This window comes from Hippocampus bargibanti, linkage group LG14 (assembly GCF_051943395.1).
Source record: "Hippocampus bargibanti isolate YZ-2025 linkage group LG14, ASM5194339v1, whole genome shotgun sequence".
Taxonomy (NCBI): domain Eukaryota; kingdom Metazoa; phylum Chordata; class Actinopteri; order Syngnathiformes; family Syngnathidae; genus Hippocampus; species Hippocampus bargibanti.
The window spans coordinates 13,483,021-13,504,805 of NC_142747.1; the positions used below are offsets into that span (position 1 = coordinate 13,483,021).

A 21,785-nucleotide genomic window follows, 5' to 3' on the forward strand; every position below is an offset into this window, starting at 1 on the left:
TTTTTGGTTTGAAAACCACAGATACATATCAGTGAAAAACAAACTAATGGAATGTTGTATTTGAATATCAATCAGTTTAAACACGTTTGAGCGGAGTGCCATAAAACAAACAAGAAACAAAAAGACTTTCAGCAATTTTATTATATTATGTATTCAAAAAACATTCTGCATCTCAGTAAATTAAAATACTGTGAATCCCCATATAGTGATAGTGGTGTAATTTGATTTATTTTCATTGAATCCTTTATTATTGGAAGAAAACTCACCTACTTGCTTTTAGCTTTGTGTGGTCAAAGCTGTTTAATGAAAATGTGTCGCTTTATCACCACCTTGTGGCATGATTAGGCAGAAAAACTTTTTTCAGTGGGCAGGAATTGGCTCCCATTCCTGGGGTTGCGTTGCAATGTACGGCAGAAAACTCAATTTAAATTGTTCAATTCAAAAAGTAATCTTTTTTTGTGCCGTGTTTGATTACAGTACAACACTGCACGTGTTACTCTATTTGATGGTGAATCTTGATCAATAAACAACTTAAAAGTAAACTGCTGTGGGTTGTGAGGTCAGTTGAGTTGAGTTCACTGGCACCATACAGTGCTTGTATCGCAAAACATTGCTACAAACTACTTTTTGTGACATTTTTGTTTGGTGCCGTGCCAGATATTTTACTTTCGTAACATAAATGCCTTGGCTCAAAGGTTGGGGAATACGGTCTCAATTCATTGAAATGCGTCTGTTGATATAAACCAGCGAGTCATCATCCCCCCCCTTTTTTTGCATACTAATGGCATTCTTACAGCAGACGACGTAGGTGAGGTGTTCCTGAACCAGCGGGAAACGCTCACAGAGTTAACAAGCAATTGTGGTCATTGGCTGAAATGCAGTGACGATGCTTAGTTAGCGTTTGGTCAGATTCATTATCAACAGGCACCGAGGATTTTGATCACTTCAATGTGAAGTTCAGCAGGATTAAATGATATAACAACTCCCTCAAAATAGTCCCATTGGCAGGTTTGCCCTCCCGACACCGACTGACTCACTTGCGTCTGCTGAAAATGCTCTTTTTTCCTGAGTTCTTGTCGGTAGCACTGAGGCCAATGAGCAGCCGAGCTTTTTCGTCCTCCTCCTGCTGTTGCTGCAGGCCTGAGTCCGCCTTGCCATCCAAAGTCTTCCCCCGTGGTTCGGCGCCACCGGCGGCTGGTTTTAGGCGCAGCTTCTCCTTGATCATCTGAGATAGGGAGAAAATTCGTCGCGTTGAAAAACTCACAAAGAGCAATCAAATAAAATCTAATTAGATCAGAATTGTTTTCCTATGTTGTGCACCCAATTTTTCCCCCTGATGTGGAATATATGCCTTGGTCTAATAAAAGTTGATAATCAACAAGTTACTTTGTTTCGCCTAGTCAGCGTCTTGCTTGAGGTTGCCACCAACTCATTAGCCAGTTTTAACGTTGTTACTAGTTTATTCTAGTAGGTTACTGTCCCTTTTTTGTCATAGTTTTTTAATTCCCTAACAAAAAGGTCTTTGTGGATGAGGATCTAGACTGCGGCATACTTGTGCAACCAGAGCCTTGCGGCTGTCTCTCTTCACGGCCATGGCAAAGTCCAACCACGTCCAAGTGTTGTTGTGGTACTCCAAGCACGGAAGCACCAAGTTGAGGTCCTTCCAATCCACACTGCTTTTTTCTCCCTGGAGAAGAAGAAGAAGTTTTGTTTGGTGGCGTAAAAATGGCTTGAAAACAACGAGCCTTAAAGGACAACCGACGTCTCCGGACAAGTTGTGTCCATAATTTGTAAAATGGCTTCAAATGACTTCTACTGAGCGTATTTTACAAATATTCCACCGCATATAGTTATATTTTATGTTTTAAGACTCACGCTGAATATTCAGGAAGTCTTGTTTTTGAGTTGGTGACGAGACCGTACGTGACGTCACTGAAGGAACGCTCCTGACCGAAAATAAAGGACACATTGTAGCAGTCCTTCCATCATGTCAATGCTTGTTTGGTCTGAAAACCTCATGTTGCACCAGAAAGAGCCAGAATAGGGCATCCAAGCTCCATGTAAGGAATTTACCAGCCTGTGGAAACGGGCTGATTCATTCCTCACAGGAGCTCAGTGGCCATTTTCTGCCCCTTTTTGGGTGAGACATTTCCCCCCCCAATGTTACCTCAAAATAGCACGGAATAAATTATTTAATCGATTGCAAACATGTATGCTTTCCTCTTCAGAACTATTTGAATCATATTCATAACTGGATGTGTAACAAGAAAGCATATTCTCCGAATCTGAAGCCATTGTTTTGATTCACAAGCAATGCAAGACGTCTTGGCGTGACGTCACGAACAGGGAGCGGGACTTTCTGAAAATGCCCAATTCGCAGCTCAATTTTTTTGCAGATTTTGGACACATTAAGTCATTTTATTGGTGTTTTGCATTTGAATAAAAATATCATATTGCGTGTTTTGGGTATTTTAGATGCTATAAAACGTTTTTCTGATGTCAGTTAGGAAACAAAAAAGTGACGTCTGTTGTCCTTTAAAGAGTCGGGCGCAGACTATCAAGCCTAACACATATGTTGGGAAATTGACACAATATTCTTGGGCGATTAATTTTACAATGACGTTATAAATTGTATTTCACGGTGACTGACATACTCAGAAATAATTAAAAAGCAAATATTTAAAATGACCTGACATTGCTTTTATGGACGTTTTACATGTTAAAAGCAAATATTGGTATCAGATACATCACTACTCAAGTATTGAGTCCTTGTACTTTTTCGTTTTGAACAAAGTGGTATTATTAGTCAGTTTAACACAATTGATAACATCTAAATCTATGTCTAGTCAACATTAGTCACCTTGTAGCTAACGCAGAGAGGCACTTGAGGAATCTTGATGTAAATGAAGGAGTTGTTCATGGCTGCTCGCTCTTTCATCTTGTCAATGTCATCAACAGGATGCTGGTGAGGGAAAGAAGAAAGCACCACTGATTTTTTTTAATTTAATCCAGGCATTGTCAAATATAAAGCAAATTCCATTCCAAATTGGGATGCTTACATATTGATACCACCTGAGGGATCAAAGGTCACGGACAGTCAATGTTGTGAATTTTTTTATTGGTTTATGGACCGAAAATGATAAAATCCCTAAATTCCTTCCAGCTGTACATTGATGAAACATATGAAACAATACATTGATTGTTTTAAACTGTTCTAACTATATCATACTTTTATACCCAATCGTGTTTTCTAGCTCACCCGCAGAAACACTTACCCTGCGACCGTAAAGTGTCCTTGAGTTTTGAAAGGCGCTTATAAATGAAATGTATTTCATTTATAAGCCCTTTCACTTGAGGGATGTTCCAAACAGGTATCTGATCAACATTCCTCAATTTTCTCCTTGTTTCTTGTCACATGTCCAAGCTTCTTTGGAACACGTTGCAGTAATAAAATTCTAAACTAATAATTACATTATTTATTAAAAATGTTTGGCAGTTTGAATATTAAATATCATGACTATGTTAAACATAATGTCGCAACTTTATTGGAATGGGTTTGTAAAAGTATCAATACCTCAAGGGGTTTTCTGAACGACCTCCTAACACCGGCACCACGGTTAATCCCCTGGGCAACGCCTTTCGCAGGGCCCATTGCACCCATGGTGTCTTCAGAAGACTGACGATTCTTCACGGGGATACCTGACGAGGTGGTTTGAAATAAAACAAATGAATGAATGAAAATCTTAGATTATCGCAATCTAAAAGGTATTTTTCATATTATGATACTACAAAATGAGAAAGGAATTTTACAAACAGAAATTTTAGCTGTCTATTTTGTTTACATTTTAATTTTCAATCTGCAAAACACAAGTGGTAACCCAATGTGATTTTTAGTATAAAGCGGCATTGCTGGATAGTTTGCGCAATTCCAGCCTCTCAGTAATTTCAGTCTACTCATACACAAGCTGTGGAAAAACATGAAAAAAAAACACACTGCAATGGAAACAGCAGTTTATGAACCGTTTTAAAATAATTTACAAATACTTTATTCAACACAGACTCTGGTTGTTTTTTTTTTCATGGCAACCGCTTTGTTGTTGATATAAAGTTTCAAAACACACAAATGTCAAAACAAACCTGTGGTGACTAGTCGGAATTTGTCCTCTTCATCAGCCACCTCATCTTCCTCCACGTTCCTCCCAGGGAAGAAGAATCCCATCATTCTCTTGAAGAAGTGGTACATAAGCTGGATGGTGAGAGGCACCACGTTCACCTAATATGAGAATGTATTCATTGTCAGTGTAGGGGATGAAAATATGACAATGAGATTTGTGACTTTCATCACCTCAAAGTGCTCCTTGACAGAGATCCCACCTACTGGAGGGCGCACCTTGCTGAAAATGCGCAAGGCAAACTGACGCCCTGATTGACAGGCGCTCTGAGGGCGAAGCACCACCTATTGGAAAAAGAGGTGTCATGGAAAAAAAAACCGTCTGCGGGCATTCATTCTATGCCATTCTAATTGTGCTTGAGCCGATGTGACACCTAAATTCTGGTACATTTGGTCACTATGAGTGCTCAGATCCATTATTGTTGTATCAGCTATTCAAGATGTTGGCCACATTCCATGATTTAAATACAATGACTGACAAGGTAAAAAAAAAATGACGAATCAAACAGATGGCACAATGTGCATCTCACAAAATCACTTGAGGCACTCCTTCCCAATTGTGATATGTGTAACGTAGCTATCACTTTTCTTGATAGGTACTCCTGATCACTGCCAAATTATACAATAGAAATAAATGGAAACCTACCATTCACAAAAATGTAAGATCTGTGAGACAAACCGCTGTAACACACGAGCAGATGCTATATAAGATTAGAATCATGCCAGTTATTCAGAATAAACTTCCCCTTGCACAAGAGAAATTAACACCTATAGGGGAAAAAGTCAATTTAATCTCGAGTTCTTTATGATAAATAAATAACCACTAGAATCCATGAATGGCATTGTGTGAATATGTATATTAAAATATGTGTTCATTCAAAAATATATTCAAATGAGTGAGGCAGGATGACGATTCTTGTGCATGCAGCATTCAAGTCTCAGTGGATGATGTCATAAGAACAAACAAGATGGTATCAATCAACACAGACTTAAAGCGATGTGCATACATACCCTCACACGCTGCACATGGAAAGCCAGGTAGAGAATATAAAGACACATTGGCTTTACCAAGTTAATACTGTACATTTCTCTGGTGATAAAATACGGAAGTTGGCAAACTTTTAGGTTCCAGGGAATATTTATACAGGAGGAATTTTTCCAAGGATCTTCTCATAATTCTAATGACTGAATTTTAAAAATTGCCTATTTTCAAGAAAAATAATAAAGTTACATCATTTTTTTTACCAAACAAAATTGGCATTTTGACAAAAATATTTTGTCTGGATAAAAGGAAATAATAGTTTTAGTAAAGGTTTTTTTTAAGATTGTCAGAATTTTCAAGTCGGGTTTTAAGAAATTAATAAAACAAAACTATTATTGTAATGTTACACAATTATTTACTTGGTAAATATAGAAACATACCATTAAAAAATACAATTTCTAGAAACTGCTCCTGTAATAACAGGCATTATTGTAAAGACCTGATGCTAAAGTTCCCAGACGCTTGGCTTCCGGCTACCTTAGTTTGAGAACCACTTCTAATCATGGTGATTTATTGGACATGACATATGTTACCTTGTAGGCTGCATTGGGCAGCAGGTTGTTCATCGTGAACCATCCCAATTCCAGCAAATGTTCTGCTGTGTCATCAGACTTGTTGATCTGTGTGGTGAAAAAATGAGTCAATTGCAGAAGACCAGATGAAAAACTCATACCCCAACCAAGGCCTGGTTCTATTTCTGAATGAGATTTAAATTGTCATAACGATTGAGTGACTTTTTGAGAGCTGTAGTGGAATAAAATTCATATACACATACATATTCATAACATGCTTGATGAATTCCTGTTAAACTAATGGACAACTTAATTCCAATCATTTTAACATTGTTTTTCGTGTCATGAAAGGGACTGGCGAACGACAATCATGGGACGAAAAACCCATTAGTATTGGAAATGGGATTTTTGTGGGAAAAAAAAAATCCAAGATTTTACTTGAGGGTGGCCCGGTAGTCCCTCACCTTACTATACATGAACCTCTGCAGCTCCAGCTCAGCAATGCCCAACTGGCCATCCTCTTCGGTCAGACACCAGCGCGCCTGAGCAAAGTAGATCTCTGTCCTTCTCGCTACGCTCACATCCTCTGGAGGCTTCCGAAGCTCCAGTTTATTGGCACGTTGCAATTGGAAGTCTTTGAAGCACCTGAGAAGGAAGGAGATGTTCAGTGCAAGTGCCCCACGTGCAATACTCAGCCCTGTTTTAGAACCACGAACATTGAATCAGTACAGCTATGGTGCGGACCTTATGAGGATGTTGAGCTCCTCACTCTTCATCTGCATGTCATTTTTCTCCTGGTTGAGTTGGTTCTGCAGCTGTGTGTTGATCTCGTTCAGTTCGTCATTACTTAGGTCATCGGGTTGTGCCTACGGTTTGGTGAACAGCAAATAAAGGAGAGGATTAAAATTAAAAAAAAAATGGAGAAAAAAAAAACATTTGTTACTAGTAGTGAGCATTTAAAACACACCCTGATGTTTGAGTAAATCTGCTTTTCCAGGCTTCTTATCTGGGCCAGGTGCTGCCTAACTGCCTCTTGGAGATGAAGGATACTACTGCGCTGCTCTTCGGGATTACTGGAGATCTCCAACTGGAAACGAACACGCTGCTTTTTCTCGCTGTGCTCCTGCACACGAAACAGAGACAAACGGAAGGCAAAAAGACATGTCAACTCCCGCCAAAAAAACAAACAAACACGCAAGCAGCAGTTGCTGTTGTATTGCCCCACCTTGCGTCTGGGTTCCACATGGAGTAAGAGGTTGTTCACGATGTCCAGGATCATGGCATACTGAACAGGGTTGGTTGATATCTCCAGGTCATGGTGAATGAGGGTGAACGTGTCCACAGCACCTGGGAAATAAGTACGGCCATCAGCAAATAGATGCTGAAAAAGCAGAATCTATCTGGGAAGCACACATACCAGCTTGTTTCTTTAGCAGATCTTCCTTCTCATGGTGGCTTCTCAGTTCAGGTGGTTTAATCTGGGTGGCGAGCTCCGGGTTGATATCGTGACTGTAACTGATGTAGTGCATTCGGCAGCTGCAACGTGAGATAATCCGCTGGACCTGCTGGGCCTCGTTCACTTGCGCGGGCTGATTCCAGTCTGAATGCGAACACAAGTTGTTGGTTGAAGTCGGTTTACATGCTGCTCAAAATAAATAAAAAACAAAACAATCTGGGTAGTAAGATTTCAGGTGAAAATTTACAATGAGTCTTCAATGCATTATAAGATTTAAAGGCAACTTTCATTTACTGCCATTCACTAATTTATTCAGGAATTGGAAATATGACATAGAGTGCCATTACCGAATTAGTTCAGGTTTTGTTTTTTCTTCCTTGCGTGCTGATAAAGCGGTGTTTTTTCCCTTCCACAAGGGGTCAGCATTTCCCTTTTTATGTTACAGCTTTGTTCCAGCTTCAGCTGTTGTAGCGCTCTCGATAAAGTCCAATGACTTTTATATCCGACCCTGTTTGCATTGCATAGAAATAGTATCGATATGGACATCGCCGATATCTAACGAGACTTTACATGTTTTCACAGCTCATTTCATCATACAACTCCAGACGCATATAATTCAGGAAATAACTATTTTTTTCTGATGAAAGAAGAGAGTCTAAAGTTTCTTACGCTGCATTGAATGTTTATGTAGTCCTAAAACTCAATATTTTGTGAGTCCTGGAATTCGTGTGACAATGACAAAAACTCTGGCACTGAAGTGGACACATTTTTGCACGTCTGGCAATGAATGAGTTAATTTGATGAGTTGTACATATTTTTCCACCAGTTACTTTTCTCGAATAAGAAGTTTCGTGTGAGAAGTGTATGTGGGCCTGACATCAGTTTTACCTGTAGTGGTGCAAACCATTCCACCCACGGCCTGGCCACTCTCCATTAGCTCCAGCACTGAGTCAAAATTCCGGTGTCGGTGCTCCTCAATGTTTTTCACCTAAATATAAAGTCGCAGTTGAACGTGCATAATCAGTTTATGTCTTCCGGGTGTGATTTTTAAGACAGTTGGTCACGCTGTAAACATTGTAGTGTTGAACGTTTTCTATCTGTCAAGTGCACTTTGTTATTATCAACTATCAAGGAGGAGTCCGCTGGTCATTGAAAGACCCCTGCAAGTAGCCAAAATTACCCTAACATTGTCTGCTTTAAATCTACATAGCTGAGGTTTTGTAGCTTTTCAGGGATGGCATGTTGAGACTTTTGTGGTTTATCTATTCATGTCTGTGATATCTTTTATAAAATGTCAAGGAATTGTCAGATTTAAGAACTTTAACATTGCAGGGAATGCTTCTAGCAAAATTGTCAGCCTTCTTATGTCTCACTACCGAGGGAGAGTTCAGCCCACCTCCAGCCACAGCTGTCTGTCCTCCTGCTCCGAGGGATTGGGCTCCATGGTAGCGAAGTACTGCATGCCATCCAGCAGGCAGGTCCAGGTGGTCTTCTGCTTCAGGGTGCCGTTGTACCAGGCCGGATGGTGCTCACACTGCAGCAACTGGGCCTTGGCAGCAGACACCAGTACACAACCGGCAGTCTCTGTCCCACGGAGCATCATCTATGTAAGGAGAAAGACTCTTAAGTCACCACAAATTGCAGATAATTTATACAGGGCCTGATTTAATGGAGATCCGTGCAAAAAGGAGCACATACTTGACTGTGCTCGTAACTGATGTGGGGATTGATCGACTAACTGGGCATAGCCAGGATTGCATCGGCTAAACGGGAAACTTGCATGGCAGTTTATTTTTCACATGCTTGGAATAGTGCATACAAATTGATTAATTTAGCATGCTTGATTTTATCAACATTTGGATGAATACTAATGGCTAATTTTGCATCTTCAAATAGTTCCTGAAAGGCATGCTATTAGAGTAAACAAGCAGTTTAGCGAGATTTTTGCAAAACATTGCAACCATAGTATATTACGGGCAAAACACCCAACCACAATTTGAGTCAACATACTATTTAGTGGCTGCTATTTAGGCTTTAAGAATCAAGCCCTAAGAGTGGTCATGCCGCTTGTTTACCTGGCAGTTGACCAACTCAATAAACCAGTTTCGGTTGTAAACGTCATCAGTCTGACACGCTGCAATGCCACACAGCTGATCACTGACACCCGAGTCCTCTTCAGAAAAGACAACAAACTTGTCTGTTTCTTCAATCAGCTTCTGAAGCATTGATGTTCCTACAGAGAGAAGGAGCAACGGGACAGGCATGATAGCAATTTTCCCAAACGTTGTGGATTATTTCCAGTTTTCATGATTATTTTGATTGTGCACAGTGGTGGTTTGAAAACAAAAACTACTGGGTGGAGTATTTGCACGAATGTTATAACAAGTGTTTTGATAATTGAATAGGAGTTTAGTTTCATGGACTCTTTGCATGCAGCACGTATGGTGTAGGTTCCGTTGAAGGAAAATTAATGACTATGAAATGATACGGCCATAAATGTCTTCCTCCCTCTGCTCGCCTTAGTTTTTTTAAATACGGAAAATTCCTCACCCTCATGTGGACTTTTCTCTGCTCGAGTTAATGTGGGCACAACAGGTGTAGCAGGGGCTGTGGTGGGGGAGTAGCTTGAAGGCAAGCGCTTTATCTTCTTGGCCTGTAGCTGCGTGTCAATGCGCAAGCCCTTCAGTGCCTCTGTGGAGAGGTTTCTCTTTAAGACTGAGGCCTTTTTGTACCCATCGTATAGCCCGAATGCTATATTCCTGTTGGTGGTGGTCCAGGAGGCGCGCAAGTCAACTAGGCGCAGCCTGTGAGTGTATGAAGCGTTGGTTTCATCCTTTGGATTCACTTCCTGGTAAGAACAAAACTACATAATACACAGACCACAGCTGCTTGTAAATATACAGTGATACGACCTCTTCCACGCGGTTGCTCTGTCGCTGGTAACTCAGGGAGGACAGGCTGAGCAGGTGGGTCTTGTTCACTTGAGCGTTGATCTGGTGGTCGGCTGTCTCATCCCACGTGGAGGCCATTAGGTGCACAGTCACCTGTGACAGCTCACTGACCATTTGAGTCACGTTCCATTCCGAGATCAGCCTCCTCATCACTGTGCCAGCTGTTTCAGCAGACATATATTTTGTACGTAAAAAGAGAGGAGAAAAAGTTAAGGGCGGAAGCATTGTTTAAGAGTTGATTTCTGTTTGAGGGATTCCAACCAGTGAAAAACATTATTTTTTTGCGATCAGGTACCGGTATGTCAATATACACACAACACATACAAACTGCATATACAAATACCCTGTGGAATTAATCTCTGAGCGCCTCGAGTGAAGACGTGGCCTTTGTTACACTCCACTTGGATACCTCTTTGCTGGGCAAAGGATGCCCAATAGTGAACCTGAAGGACACACAAATGGAAACAAACTTTGCATTGTGATTCATATCAAAAATTCAACATTCACTTTTGTGGAACAAATTTAAAAATGTAGATAAAATATTGATCTTGTAAAATTTCACATAATATTTACTGACTTAATGTTATTAATTTTATACATTAAGTTGACTAATGTCAGGTTGATGTGTGGCCAGCTGCGATATCAACCATCACCATTGGATACCTCAACTAAATAAATGTATGATCGCATTACTACTGCCTACATCATGCAATGAGAATAGGCTATACACATACTTGTAGTTGTGGGAAGGCAGCCGTGTAGGACATCTGCTTGTAATGCTGACCCAGCTTTTTACGCACAGGCCTGAGACTGTGAAAGAGCTTTCCTCTGCATATGGGTCGGGACACACCTGTCCAGGTGGCCCAGAAGTTCTGCATCCAGCGCAGAGTGCTACTGTACAGCAAGATTCTTGGCTGGGATGATTCTGGAAAAGAAAAGTGAAATGCGAATCAGAAGGATAGTTTAACAAATGTAAGCATGCATGCACGCTCGCTCTTACCAGAGCCACAGTGCTGGTTCAGATCCATGGTGATAGACAGGTTGAGATTTTCTGAGCGAAATGCCCTGTAGGAGTCGTGAGGCTGTCCTGAGGTCACACTCGCAATGTTCTCGGCAGAGCAGAGTGTAACGGCATGATGATCATGTGGGTTGCCATGGCAGAGCCACTGCATATCAAGCGTCATCGATAAATTAGGAAGGTGGAGAAAGCAGATGTCGTCGTACCTAAGATCCAAGAAAGGTATAGTGAATCCCAGTGGTTCATTCCCGTTCCTACAGAGACACTGTAAAACAAACAATGATTGCCTCACATACAGAGCATGTCAAAGCAAAATGCGGTAGAGCTTCAGAATTCTTGGATGCAGGATTAGCTTCTCACTGAAATGTTCAGCTAAATTGTCAGCATGGCATTGGGGGTTGCCCATGAGTGGCAATGTGCCTGCTGCATGAATCGCATGAACAGATCTGCTGCAAAGTGAAATTTGGCGGTTTGAAGAAGAAGTGCTGCCACACTCACAACCAAACCTTTGTGGATGGGGTATGGATAAATTATCCAAAGGAACTAGACTTGATTAGCAGTCTATAAATGGTGTGGGGAAACAACAACTGCTCTGTAGTAGGACTCAAGAATTTCAAACAACGCCACAAAAAGGGCCTCAGGTTGCACTTTTTTTGAACAACCCTTTAAGAGATGGAAAGAGCAGATATGTTGTTTAAATATGGCATCAAATATAACACCTTTTTCACATCAAGATTGTTGAATATAGTGTCAAAACCACAAAATACAGTATCAAAATAGCTATGCAAGCAAAACCGAGTAGGCTTCATTTTGCTGCAATGTTCTGGCAATGTGCTCAACATTTGCTGAAGCAAAACTGAGTGATTGAATAAAATATCACGGAAGTGTTTAAAAAAATCCCAGACGTCTTCAGTGTGTTTTTTTGTTATACTTGCACTATGTAGTTTTTTTATGAACCATTTTTGCAGTTACAGTATACCCCTCAGTGTTCTGATATTTTTTATTATGCTTTGAATATTTTTTTTATCTCTTCCCCCCCTCACCCCCCTTTCAAATTGCTGCTGTGGACTGCAAATGTCCCCACTTTGGGAGGATTAAAGGCTTTCTGACTCTGATTGATTTAAGTTGATACCAACTCAAATTAAACATACTCACTTTGATGCCGTCCTGACGTTGACGTTCAAATCTCCTTTGAAAACAAGCTGGCCAGGGTTCCAGTCAAAGTTGAGCTTGTTCCATTCCCAGTGCAAATTTTCTGTAGTGTTGTACGGATCCTGTACCAACGCAGTTCTCATATTAGATCGATTAGAAGGACAGTTGGACTAACATTTTGTTCAATGTCCTGTTATGTTTTTCAGGAACAGCAATTATGCTCCCAGGTCAATTTTATCATTGTTACATACCAACAACAGATACCTGAATTAATATTTTAAATGTAGTTATTTAACCGTGATTATGATGTGATGTTTTACCTCTGTGGCAAGCTGATGCAGGTTGGCTTGGTCAATATCCATAACCCAGTGTCCGTGGAGCAAGAGGCGACTTTTGTCCCACCAGGTGAGCAGAGGCGATGGGTCCGCCGTCATTTTGGTGAGGAGGTCAACCGACTGGCCGATCAGGGTCCACGCCGGGTCCCAACATGGCCCCCAGACGATGGTGTAGAGGCAAATGTTGGCTGGAGATAAACAGTAGTGAGTTAACAGGGGATCCAGGGATTTCAACCATATGACTAGAGCAAACAAATAACAGATTTGAACAATGACTCTTACACACCACAACAAAGTACAATCTCTCACGATCAAGTTTTGAGACATCTGACCGGCTGGCATTCATTGCCTCTGACCGAACGGGACGGAGAATGCTAAAATGTGTCTCGATTGCGGGTATGCCTGGGTGAGCCCCAAGAAAGCCACGATATAAGGGACATTGTAAATGCACATGAACTCACATTTGAAGTCGTAGTAGAACTTGAGAGGTGGCATATTTCTGTGCACCGTCACATCTCCCCACGGCAGGCCGAGCGAGAACGTTTCTTTCCGGCTAGCCCTGGCTTGTCCGTCCTGCTCTGTCCCGACAAGGCGCCCCGATAGTGACCAGTCGCATATCTCAAACAGGTAGCGGGGGTAGTCCCGAATTCTCACTGGATAAACAAAAAAGACAAGATGTGAGGCATAAAGTAAGAGGTTGTTTGTTAAAATTATGTAAAACTATCCATGTTTCGAAATAATGAACAGCAAATACTTTAATCTACTTAACTATTTTTTGCAACTCTTCAGTTAACAATTTAGTACTCTTTCCCCACTACGTTTGAAAACAAATAACTTTACATTGTATTCTGTATTTGTCAAAATCTTCTTCACCCTCCCCACAAAAACAGTCAGTAAAAAAAGAAGATTTCAGAATCTGAACTTCAACTTACAACAAGTAAAAAAGTTGAATTCAACACCTTTTTTTACCACAAGCCTCTCTACTTTGAAAGTGAAAAGTGGACGTATTTACAACAGCTCTGGAAACTAACCCAAAAATGAAGCCAGTTTGAATTTGACTGCACGACACCATTGGACAACCAAGTGAAGCCCCTCTCTGGGGAAGGGGCTGATCCTGTCAATGTCTCTCAGCTGCTCTCTCACCCGTTCCGGGCCGTGAATCGACTGGTCAGCCAGGACAACCAACTCTAAGTCGGACACTGTCCAAGTCAGCAGCGATTTCCTCATGGGCGTGTTGGCATAGAGACGCCGTGAGCGCTGAATGTAGATCTCGATGTGCTTCTTTTCAAGTGAGCTGTACAGCTCTTCAATCTTCCTGGCGGGCAGAAGTTCACCGTGCTGCTTCCGTAGGTCAGCCACCTTCTTGTCCAGCAGCTGGAGACGCTTGGCGCTTTCTTTGCTCTCATCCTTCATGAGCTCGTAGTTGTCACGTAGCTTGATCTCAAAGATGTCGTCCAGGAAGATGAATGAAAACTGGCTGATTTTGAAGACGAGGTCTGGAGGAGGGAACTGGTGAACAGAGGGGTTTTGGAAGGGACGGCGGTGCAGGGACTTTAACCACTTTTGCACGCTGATAGCCTTGTCGAAGGTGTCAGAGAAGTTGTACTGGTAGGGGAACTCGACGGAAAGGAATGGGGAGGTGAAAACCCAGACCCGGTTGTGAGGTGTGGTGAAGGAGGTAAAGCAATTTCTGTGCAGTTGCATCTCGGGTAGCTCTTGGTGCGTTTCAATATCCAAACCTTTGAAGGAGAGGATATCATGGCCGTCAAAGTTAAACGCCAGGGCGGGTGTGCGAACATGAAGTGAGCTGCAGTGCTTGGAAAGGGACAGCCCTTCGGTACGGAGGAGGATGTAGTTGTGCTCGCCCACGTGTGCCGTCGCGAAAGCTGTTCCCAGTTCTAGCAGCACACTCAGACCTCTTTGATCCTCTTTGTCTGGGCTTACTGTACACTCAGTTTCTCGTTCACGGCAGAGTATATGCCAGCAATCCAGGGCTTCCATCGTGTGCTGATACAAAAACATGTGGCTCGGGGGCGTCCACACCACAGCCATATTATCCTCACACTGAACCTGTTTGGAAAAAATCTTGTTAGCGCTTACATGTATGATAGTATATCTTCAAGAACACTTATTAGGCATTTATCTATCCATCTATCTATTTCCTATATGAATTGTACACATCTGTGTCACAAGTTGTCGAATCCTAGTGGACTTTGGGCAACAGGCATGGTACATACAACCTGGTCTACTTGCTAAAAAATTAGAGGGTACCTGAAGAGAAACGACCATTCATATCTGTGGCCGTTATATAGACAAGATTTGTAACATACAGTAGCATCTGTTTTTTTTTTAAATGTGGAAGGAAATGAGCATAATAGAAAATGTATTTTATTTAAAAATGTGATCATGAGATCTATTTGCAAGGATAATTGTGCAAGATGCATTGTTACCGGTACTCAATTTCAAAAAGCTGGTCTGCTTCGTGACGGAGAGGACAGCACAAGCTCGGGAGATAAGGAGGGCTCTCAGTGACTTGCTATTTTTTGTGACCAGCCCCGTTACTGAGTGCTAACGTGTTTCTTCCGTGTCTCAGTAACTTTGTACGTTTTTGTACCCATACCTTTTAGCGAGTGCTGATGTGTTGCTGCCATTACTGCCCTGACTCAGTGACTTTACGGCATGTTATTTTTTAACCAGCTCTGTTTGGGCAGTGTTGCTACCGTAATGCTTGTTGTGTTGCTGCCGCAAAACAGGCAGTTTTGAAACAAAAGTTGAGATATATTATTAAAACTTTTTCTGTGTATCATCTTTCTTAATAAACATCTCATGTCTCAATTTGGGCACACGTGGCTTATAGACAGATGTGGTTGATGTATGTACAAAATGTTTTTTCCTTTAAAAATATACTGGGTGAGGCTAATAATCAAGTGCGCTCTGTAGTCCGGAAATTACGGTACATTTTATTTTTGAAAACATGTTTTAACTACAATGTCACCAAGAACAAATACGTTGGAAAGAAATAAACTTGCAGCTACCTGCAGTGTGTGGGTGCTGATGTGATAGCAGAGTGCGATGGCGGTGAGTCTGCCAATGGTCTCAGCAACCTGCGAGGAAGGACAGCATGTCTCGGTGTTCTCTGAGAGTGTCTTGATGGCGGAGAAAGCAACGCCCTGCAGAGACACCTGCGAGCTCTCGGCTGAGCTCATCACCCGGACGGCATCCATTCGCAAAGACAGAGCTCCTAAATTTAGAATAAAAAGGCTTACTTCAAAGGGGAAACACACGTTGAGGACTGTTTCAAATCAAACCTGCCTGCTAGATTTGAGACTGTGAAAACGTTAACATCCTCCAAATGGAAGTCCAGTTTGAACAGCAGAGGTGAGGATGATGATGGTGGTCCGGTGTATGAAAGAACGCGAGATGGCGAGGGCTCATCTGACAGCCTCACTCCATCTGGAGTGTAGATGACAGAAAGCAGACGAGCAAAACACAGTGCGCAGGTCTCCGATAACTCTACTTGGAGTCCCCTCAGACTGGACTCCACACTCAAAGATGGAGTGCTGCCTTTTTGCTCATTGCTGGCTCGATTCCAGCTCCCCTTGATTGATAAGACAGTTATGATTAATTCAGCGCTTGAATAAATGCATGATGACATGATTTCTTGAAATGTTCTTACCTGAAGATCAAGGGAATCAACAACGAGAGCTTCACCCCATACATGTTTGCCAGGAGGATGTGGAGCTTGCTGGATATGAGAGCCCTGGCCCACTCGCCACCAGAAGCTGTCCAGGTTTAACGAGGCACGTTGGTGCACGTTGCGAGACTCTGGGTTGCCTTGGTCCATTAAGTCCAAAAGATGCTGTAATTCTGCACAAATAAATGGCGGAAATAACAAGATCAATGTAAGGATAGCAAAATGTTTGACTAAAATGGTGTACCAACTGCACATTAAATAAAAAAACTAAAGATTATAAAACAGTTATTGTTATAATGAATAAAATTAAAATGAAATTATATTTGACTGGAATTGTGGGTATTATTAACAATAAAAACAGACACTCCCCACTTTATGAACGAGATACATTCCAAGCGGTCTTTTGTAAGGTGAATATGTTTGTAAGTTGCTGCAGTGCTATATTTTGTATGGAATGTATGTTTAAGTTAAACACTGAACGGGGAAGTATAAAACACAGACGCTCTAACAGTCGTAAGATAAATTCATATCTACTGAAGTACGACGACATATATTCTTGGGTCTTCAGTAAGGCATTACTGAAGCTGCTGGCATGTAATTACTGAATTAGGTGCCAGCAACCATTACTTATTGTTATGCATCGCGTCCTCCTGAAGTGTCAACTGGGTAGAGGGATTTCCTCTATGCCCACATAGTCTACACAGCCAATCGTAAGCGAGCTCGGCGCCTCCTCCTCAGAGCATCAACTGGTAAGAGGGATTTCCTCCCCGCCCACATACTCTACGCAGCCAATCGTAAGCGAGCTCGGGGGATCGGTGCCTGAACTCGTTGGCAACACTTAAGCATTGCCGCTGATTGGTCAGCCTTGGTGTCCGTCGGGTAAACATCCAGCCCTTGAAACCACTAATGTGTCTGTGTGTGCGAAGCACAGTACGCAACCAATCGCAAGCAAGCTCGGCCGGAAAAAGACGCAAAATAAAAAAATATAACTTACAGCATCTGTCCGAACATTTTTTGACATACTGTACCCACAAAAATGTTCGTATGTACCGTTATTCGTAACTCGAATGTTCGTAAGTTGGAGATTGTCTGTACAACTACAACACGCAATTACGTAAAGACTGTACTACCAGCGCTGGCTGAGAGGAAACCGAGTGTAAAGGGTGTGGTGTCTCCAAGCTGTACAGACACATTGAGGTTGGACACAGAGGAGGAAATCATCACGGGGGCGTCCAGATGGGGCAGGCGCCTGAGGAAGAGAAGGGTGGGCAAAACAACTAATAGACTACACACGATAGACAGAATGATGCGGATGTGGATCAAACAAACAAACAAAAAAAGATGCATTGTCATTACCATGGTCAAGAAATATTTTCCCCTGTGGATTACCACTTGCCTTTTTCGCCGTGACGTCTTCCTGTGCATAAGATGTGCCCATGGAAGAAGATTGAGCCAATGGAAGAACTCCTGGTGACGATAATGGACGATGCAAGTATTCACAGCAAAGGAGCCAGAAATGTCCATGGATGTGACCTACAAGCAAAAAACAACAGGTTTCAAATCTTTCGTCACATAAAGAAGAACTTCCTTACCTGCAGCGAGGTTTTGAGTGTGTTTACACAGACAATTCTTTGCCTGCTTTGTGACAGAAGAAGTCCATCTGCCAAAATAAGAAAAGTTATTTGTGGTGCTATTTTTGGACACCACGCGAAGACCAGCCACTGACCCTCCAGAAGGAGCCCAAGGGTGCTCTGGGGAAAGCTCAGTTCGGGTGTGAAGCTCTTTAAAGGAAGCTGCTCACTGTCACGAGCGTAGCAAAGCTTTAACGACTTCAGCGTCCAGTTCAAGTGTCTGCACAAGTGAAAGAGTGGTGAGAGTCAAGAATTCCAGGTTCTGGGGAAAATACAAAATCAAAGCATGACTCACTTTTTCTGACTGTGCATGGACAAGGTGACGTTTGTGTTGTTAAACTCCATGTTGACCTTGTGCGGGATGAGGCTGTGGAATTGTTCAACATCTTCTGTTTGGATGAATTTGGTGCTCTTACATTCTGAGCAACAACAATGGATGTTAAAATTTACTTCTGCAATGTTAAAACATGATGACTCCTATGACTAGTTATTCGTGATAACCGCCAACTTAGGTAAGAGAAATCACCTAGAATTAACCTAATTCGTTCACTGGAAAAACCAATAACTTACCCTGCTGTTGGTCATTAGAGGGGTCTTCATTTGTCACCAGCACAGAGCTGAGGAAGAGTCCCTCATGCAGCTCAGCCAGGAGTGTTCCCACACAGAGCGACACCAAGCCAGGCCTCATCTCAGGAAGAGACAAATCGCCTGACAGCAGCAGGTTGAATGCCACCTCTGCCAGACAAATGTCCTGCAAAATGCACAACATATTAGTCATGCTGATTTAGAATTTAGTGAAGTGGGAAACTTACCAGCTGGCTGCTTTTAAGAACGTTGCTGCTTAATCGCCCCACTGAGAAGTCCCAAGCCAGCCTGTATGAAGCAACATGTTGGTTCATAAAAAGTAATTTAAGACAACCGTGGCACCAGAAAGCAGTTAATTATACCTTTTACTGTGGGGATCTAGCAGCAAGGTGATGCTCGTGACGGTCATCTGCCACAGTGACTCGGACAGTGCCATGTTAAGAACCATCACATTGACTGAGCTCATATGGAACGAGAGTAGCTGCAAGAATTGTGTCGAAAGTGAGTTGCTTTTTTGAGCCACTTAAATCATCTGGATGGTACTCATTAAACTTGCACAGTTCAAGCTGAACTTAAAGTGCACTATAACCTTGAAGTTGAACTTGGAAAACCATCTTTTCATTCCTACTTAGGGTTAAAATTATTTCAAGCAAATGTTCATTATTTTTTTAACATAACCCATCCAAGTTCATAGACAGAAGGCAATGTGCTTAACAATGAAAATGCTTTTCTTTGGAAATCTCCGGCAGAGTCACCAGTCAGACATTTTAATGCATTGATGATTGACCTCTGTGGCGATGACACCGTTCACATTCAGACAACCAGATGTTTCAGTGGCCAAAAGAAAACAACAGGGTAGATTAATGAACCAGAAAATTGTAATTCATACCGTTTCATTCTCACAAAGAGAATTCATTTCACAGCAGTGTCAACACGCACTCTTTGTTACAATTACTTCAAAGAGGCAAGGCATTCTGCCTTGAAATTGTGGCTACTTTGACTTCTTCCGACTTTCCAAAAATATGTTTGCTTTATTAATTATTCCAAATTGTGACCTCATGTGATTTTTTTGTGAGGGCCCTGCAATTGACTGGCAACTAGTCAGGGCATACCATGAGTTCAACACAAAAATAGATGGATGGGATCCATTCTATTGCAATACATACTTGTGATAGAAAGCGAAGTGTTGTAGCACTGATGGAAACCTTTCTCGTTTTCTTCCCATGGCTTGTCCTCTTTGTCAGTTGTCCAAGAGGCACTTGTAGGTCAAACCGAACTCTTGTCTCGCCCACGCATAATGCCAAGTATTTCCTTAAAAAAATATCAAAAATGCAATAATAATAATAATAATAATAATAATAATAATAATAATAATAAAATAAAAGCATCACAAACACATACTCCAAAATACACAAATGTTTGTGCTTGAAAAATTATTTTAACAATTTCTATTCTGTTTAACCGGTGAGAGGAGCAACCATAGGCTAAATACATGTACATTCAGGCCGTGGAGGTGACCAATCCGTACACTCTAGATTATATACAGTTCTTCTATTCATTTGTATTGCACAAATTTGCAGTTATAATGAAAGACTGTTAAATTCATCTTAGTAACTGCACAGTACGTTGTGTCCAGACATGTGCCTGTTTGTGCTGGTGGTTGAAGCATATCGCCGTTGCGCAATGACGAGGTTCTGATGAATAACTTCTCAGAGGCGCAATCACATTAATCATATGAAAAATGCATGGCGCAAACTAACGTGCCTATGCATGCTGTGGAGTTTTATTTAACTCTTTGAAAGATTTGTAGTCAATCAATTTATTTCTTTTTTAACGTATGTGTTATCAATAATAACTCAAGGAAGAGTCAGCTGAGTGTGAGTATGCCCAAAAGAAAAACAACATTATGTCAATATTCTGTATTCAGTCAAAATGAAGAATTTGTTTACTCACGGTAAATTCTGGTTCACAAGTTTGCTTGAAATCCATATTTGGTCAATTTCCTGTCACAAAACAATTACTGTGAGGGCCACATTGTGCAGGTGTAACATGTACTTAGCATTTGAGGAACATGGAATTGATTGTAGTTTTGTCCCACAAACACAATGCCCCACAATGCCACAAAGGAACATGAGAGTGGCTGTAGTTGAGTACCAAGTAGACAGTGTGTCACTTACCACAGTGTGCAGTGGGTGAAAGTGGATACTGACTCCTTTGACTGAGAACAGCCCCACTGATTTGATTGTCAAGTCTGCATTCAGCCTTTTCTGGAGGATTCGCACTGCCAGAGTGTTGACCAGCCATCTTAGAAGATGGGAAGGGGAAGGTAGACAGAGTCATTATAAGTGCCTCGCACGGTGGGTCCGAGAGGACAGTAATTTCATTTGTGCTGTATGTCATGCATATTAGCATATTTGACAATAAAGCTGACTTTGATTACAACCATGACAGCCAGTACTTGGATGCTGCTAAACTTAACACTTACCGGAATATGATGCATGACAAGACAATGGCAAGAAACAGGATAATGAGGAAGGAAATGAGCAGCCAAGTCATGACGTCTCAAACTGTGTAGACATTTTGCTATTTTACCGGATTCTGTTATGGAAAGAGAGAAATAACGGTACTCTTAACTTGGCATCTCTTACTTCCAATATATTAACAAAGGTGTGACACAACAACACACCCCAATAGGTACGGATTAAATGGATAGACGATATACACTGTGTGATTACTTATTAACCCTGCAAACCATTACTTTCTAACACAAGTGAATAATTGAGTGTGTACAAAAAAAGTGCAACGTAGAATAGCATCAGGCTAACAACAAATCGCGAAAAAAAATCCATCATGCATGTGATGACAGTACACATTAGTTAGTCACATAAAAGCGTTACGGTTTAGCTACTACAAACCGTGAGCATCTTGTCATCAAATGGTAAAAAATCTGATGTAAATCTGTGCTAGTAGGCTAATGCTATGGCTAATGCAGTTAGCTTCCACTAGACGAAAGGAAATAACTTTTTTCACGCGGAGACAGGCTGTCTTAGATGTATTCCTGCAAAGATTATAAACTCACATAGCGTGGCATTTTTACGGCATCAAGGCGATCCGGGTGGCACTGCAAAGCGGCGACAGCTGACATTTTACTCCGCAGCGAATATCAACACTCCGCCCCTCTCGACTCCAGAAGAGATGTTGTGGATCATTCAATTATATATACTGTATTTGAAACTTC

The 21,785-nt window shown here is 41.6% G+C and overlaps 1 protein-coding gene across 2 annotated transcripts; it reads right to left on the reverse strand.

The window, feature by feature from the left end:
- Positions 1-123: 123 nt before the first annotated feature.
- Positions 124-21,730, reverse strand: bltp2 (bridge-like lipid transfer protein family member 2). Of its 2 annotated transcripts, none has more exons than XM_089013852.1 (40): positions 21,627-21,730; positions 21,033-21,145; positions 20,725-20,851; positions 20,501-20,550; positions 19,714-19,858; positions 18,910-19,028; positions 18,775-18,835; positions 18,533-18,713; positions 18,258-18,381; positions 18,058-18,182; positions 17,924-17,991; positions 17,728-17,864; positions 17,462-17,580; positions 16,314-16,504; positions 15,950-16,235; positions 15,673-15,878; positions 13,669-14,707; positions 13,099-13,290; positions 12,623-12,825; positions 12,306-12,424; positions 11,133-11,356; positions 10,867-11,057; positions 10,476-10,575; positions 10,094-10,293; positions 9,732-10,029; positions 9,257-9,414; positions 8,578-8,784; positions 8,070-8,169; positions 7,143-7,325; positions 6,951-7,072; positions 6,693-6,848; positions 6,470-6,591; positions 6,190-6,370; positions 5,747-5,833; positions 4,346-4,456; positions 4,138-4,273; positions 3,575-3,699; positions 2,861-2,962; positions 1,553-1,687; positions 124-1,225 (listed from the first exon to the last, which is right to left on the reverse strand). In XM_089013852.1, exons 2-40 carry the CDS (start codon positions 21,101-21,103, stop codon positions 1,034-1,036), a joined length of 6,693 nt encoding a protein of 2,230 aa, XP_088869978.1. In that variant the 5' UTR covers positions 21,104-21,145; positions 21,627-21,730; the 3' UTR covers positions 124-1,033. The 2 variants fall into 2 exon arrangements, with proteins under 2 accessions (XP_088869978.1, XP_088869977.1); XM_089013851.1 differs by having other exon boundaries at positions 17,462-17,616.
- Positions 21,731-21,785: the final 55 nt, after the last annotated feature.

What these genes read in the sequence shown, in the direction of transcription:
- bltp2 (XM_089013851.1), bottom strand. Translation starts at nt 21,103, where the DNA reads ATGACTTGGCTGCTCATTTCCTTCCTCATTATCCTGTTTCTTGCCATT. An exon ending in GTTCTACTACGACTTCAAAT is followed by an intron (nt 12,826 to 13,098) that starts GTGAGTTCATGT and finishes GTTTATCTCCAG; the next exon opens with CCAACATTTGCCTCTACACC. An exon ending in GAGCTCAACATCCTCATAAG is followed by an intron (nt 6,371 to 6,469) that starts GTCCGCACCATA and finishes CTTCCTTCTCAG; the next exon opens with GTGCTTCAAAGACTTCCAAT.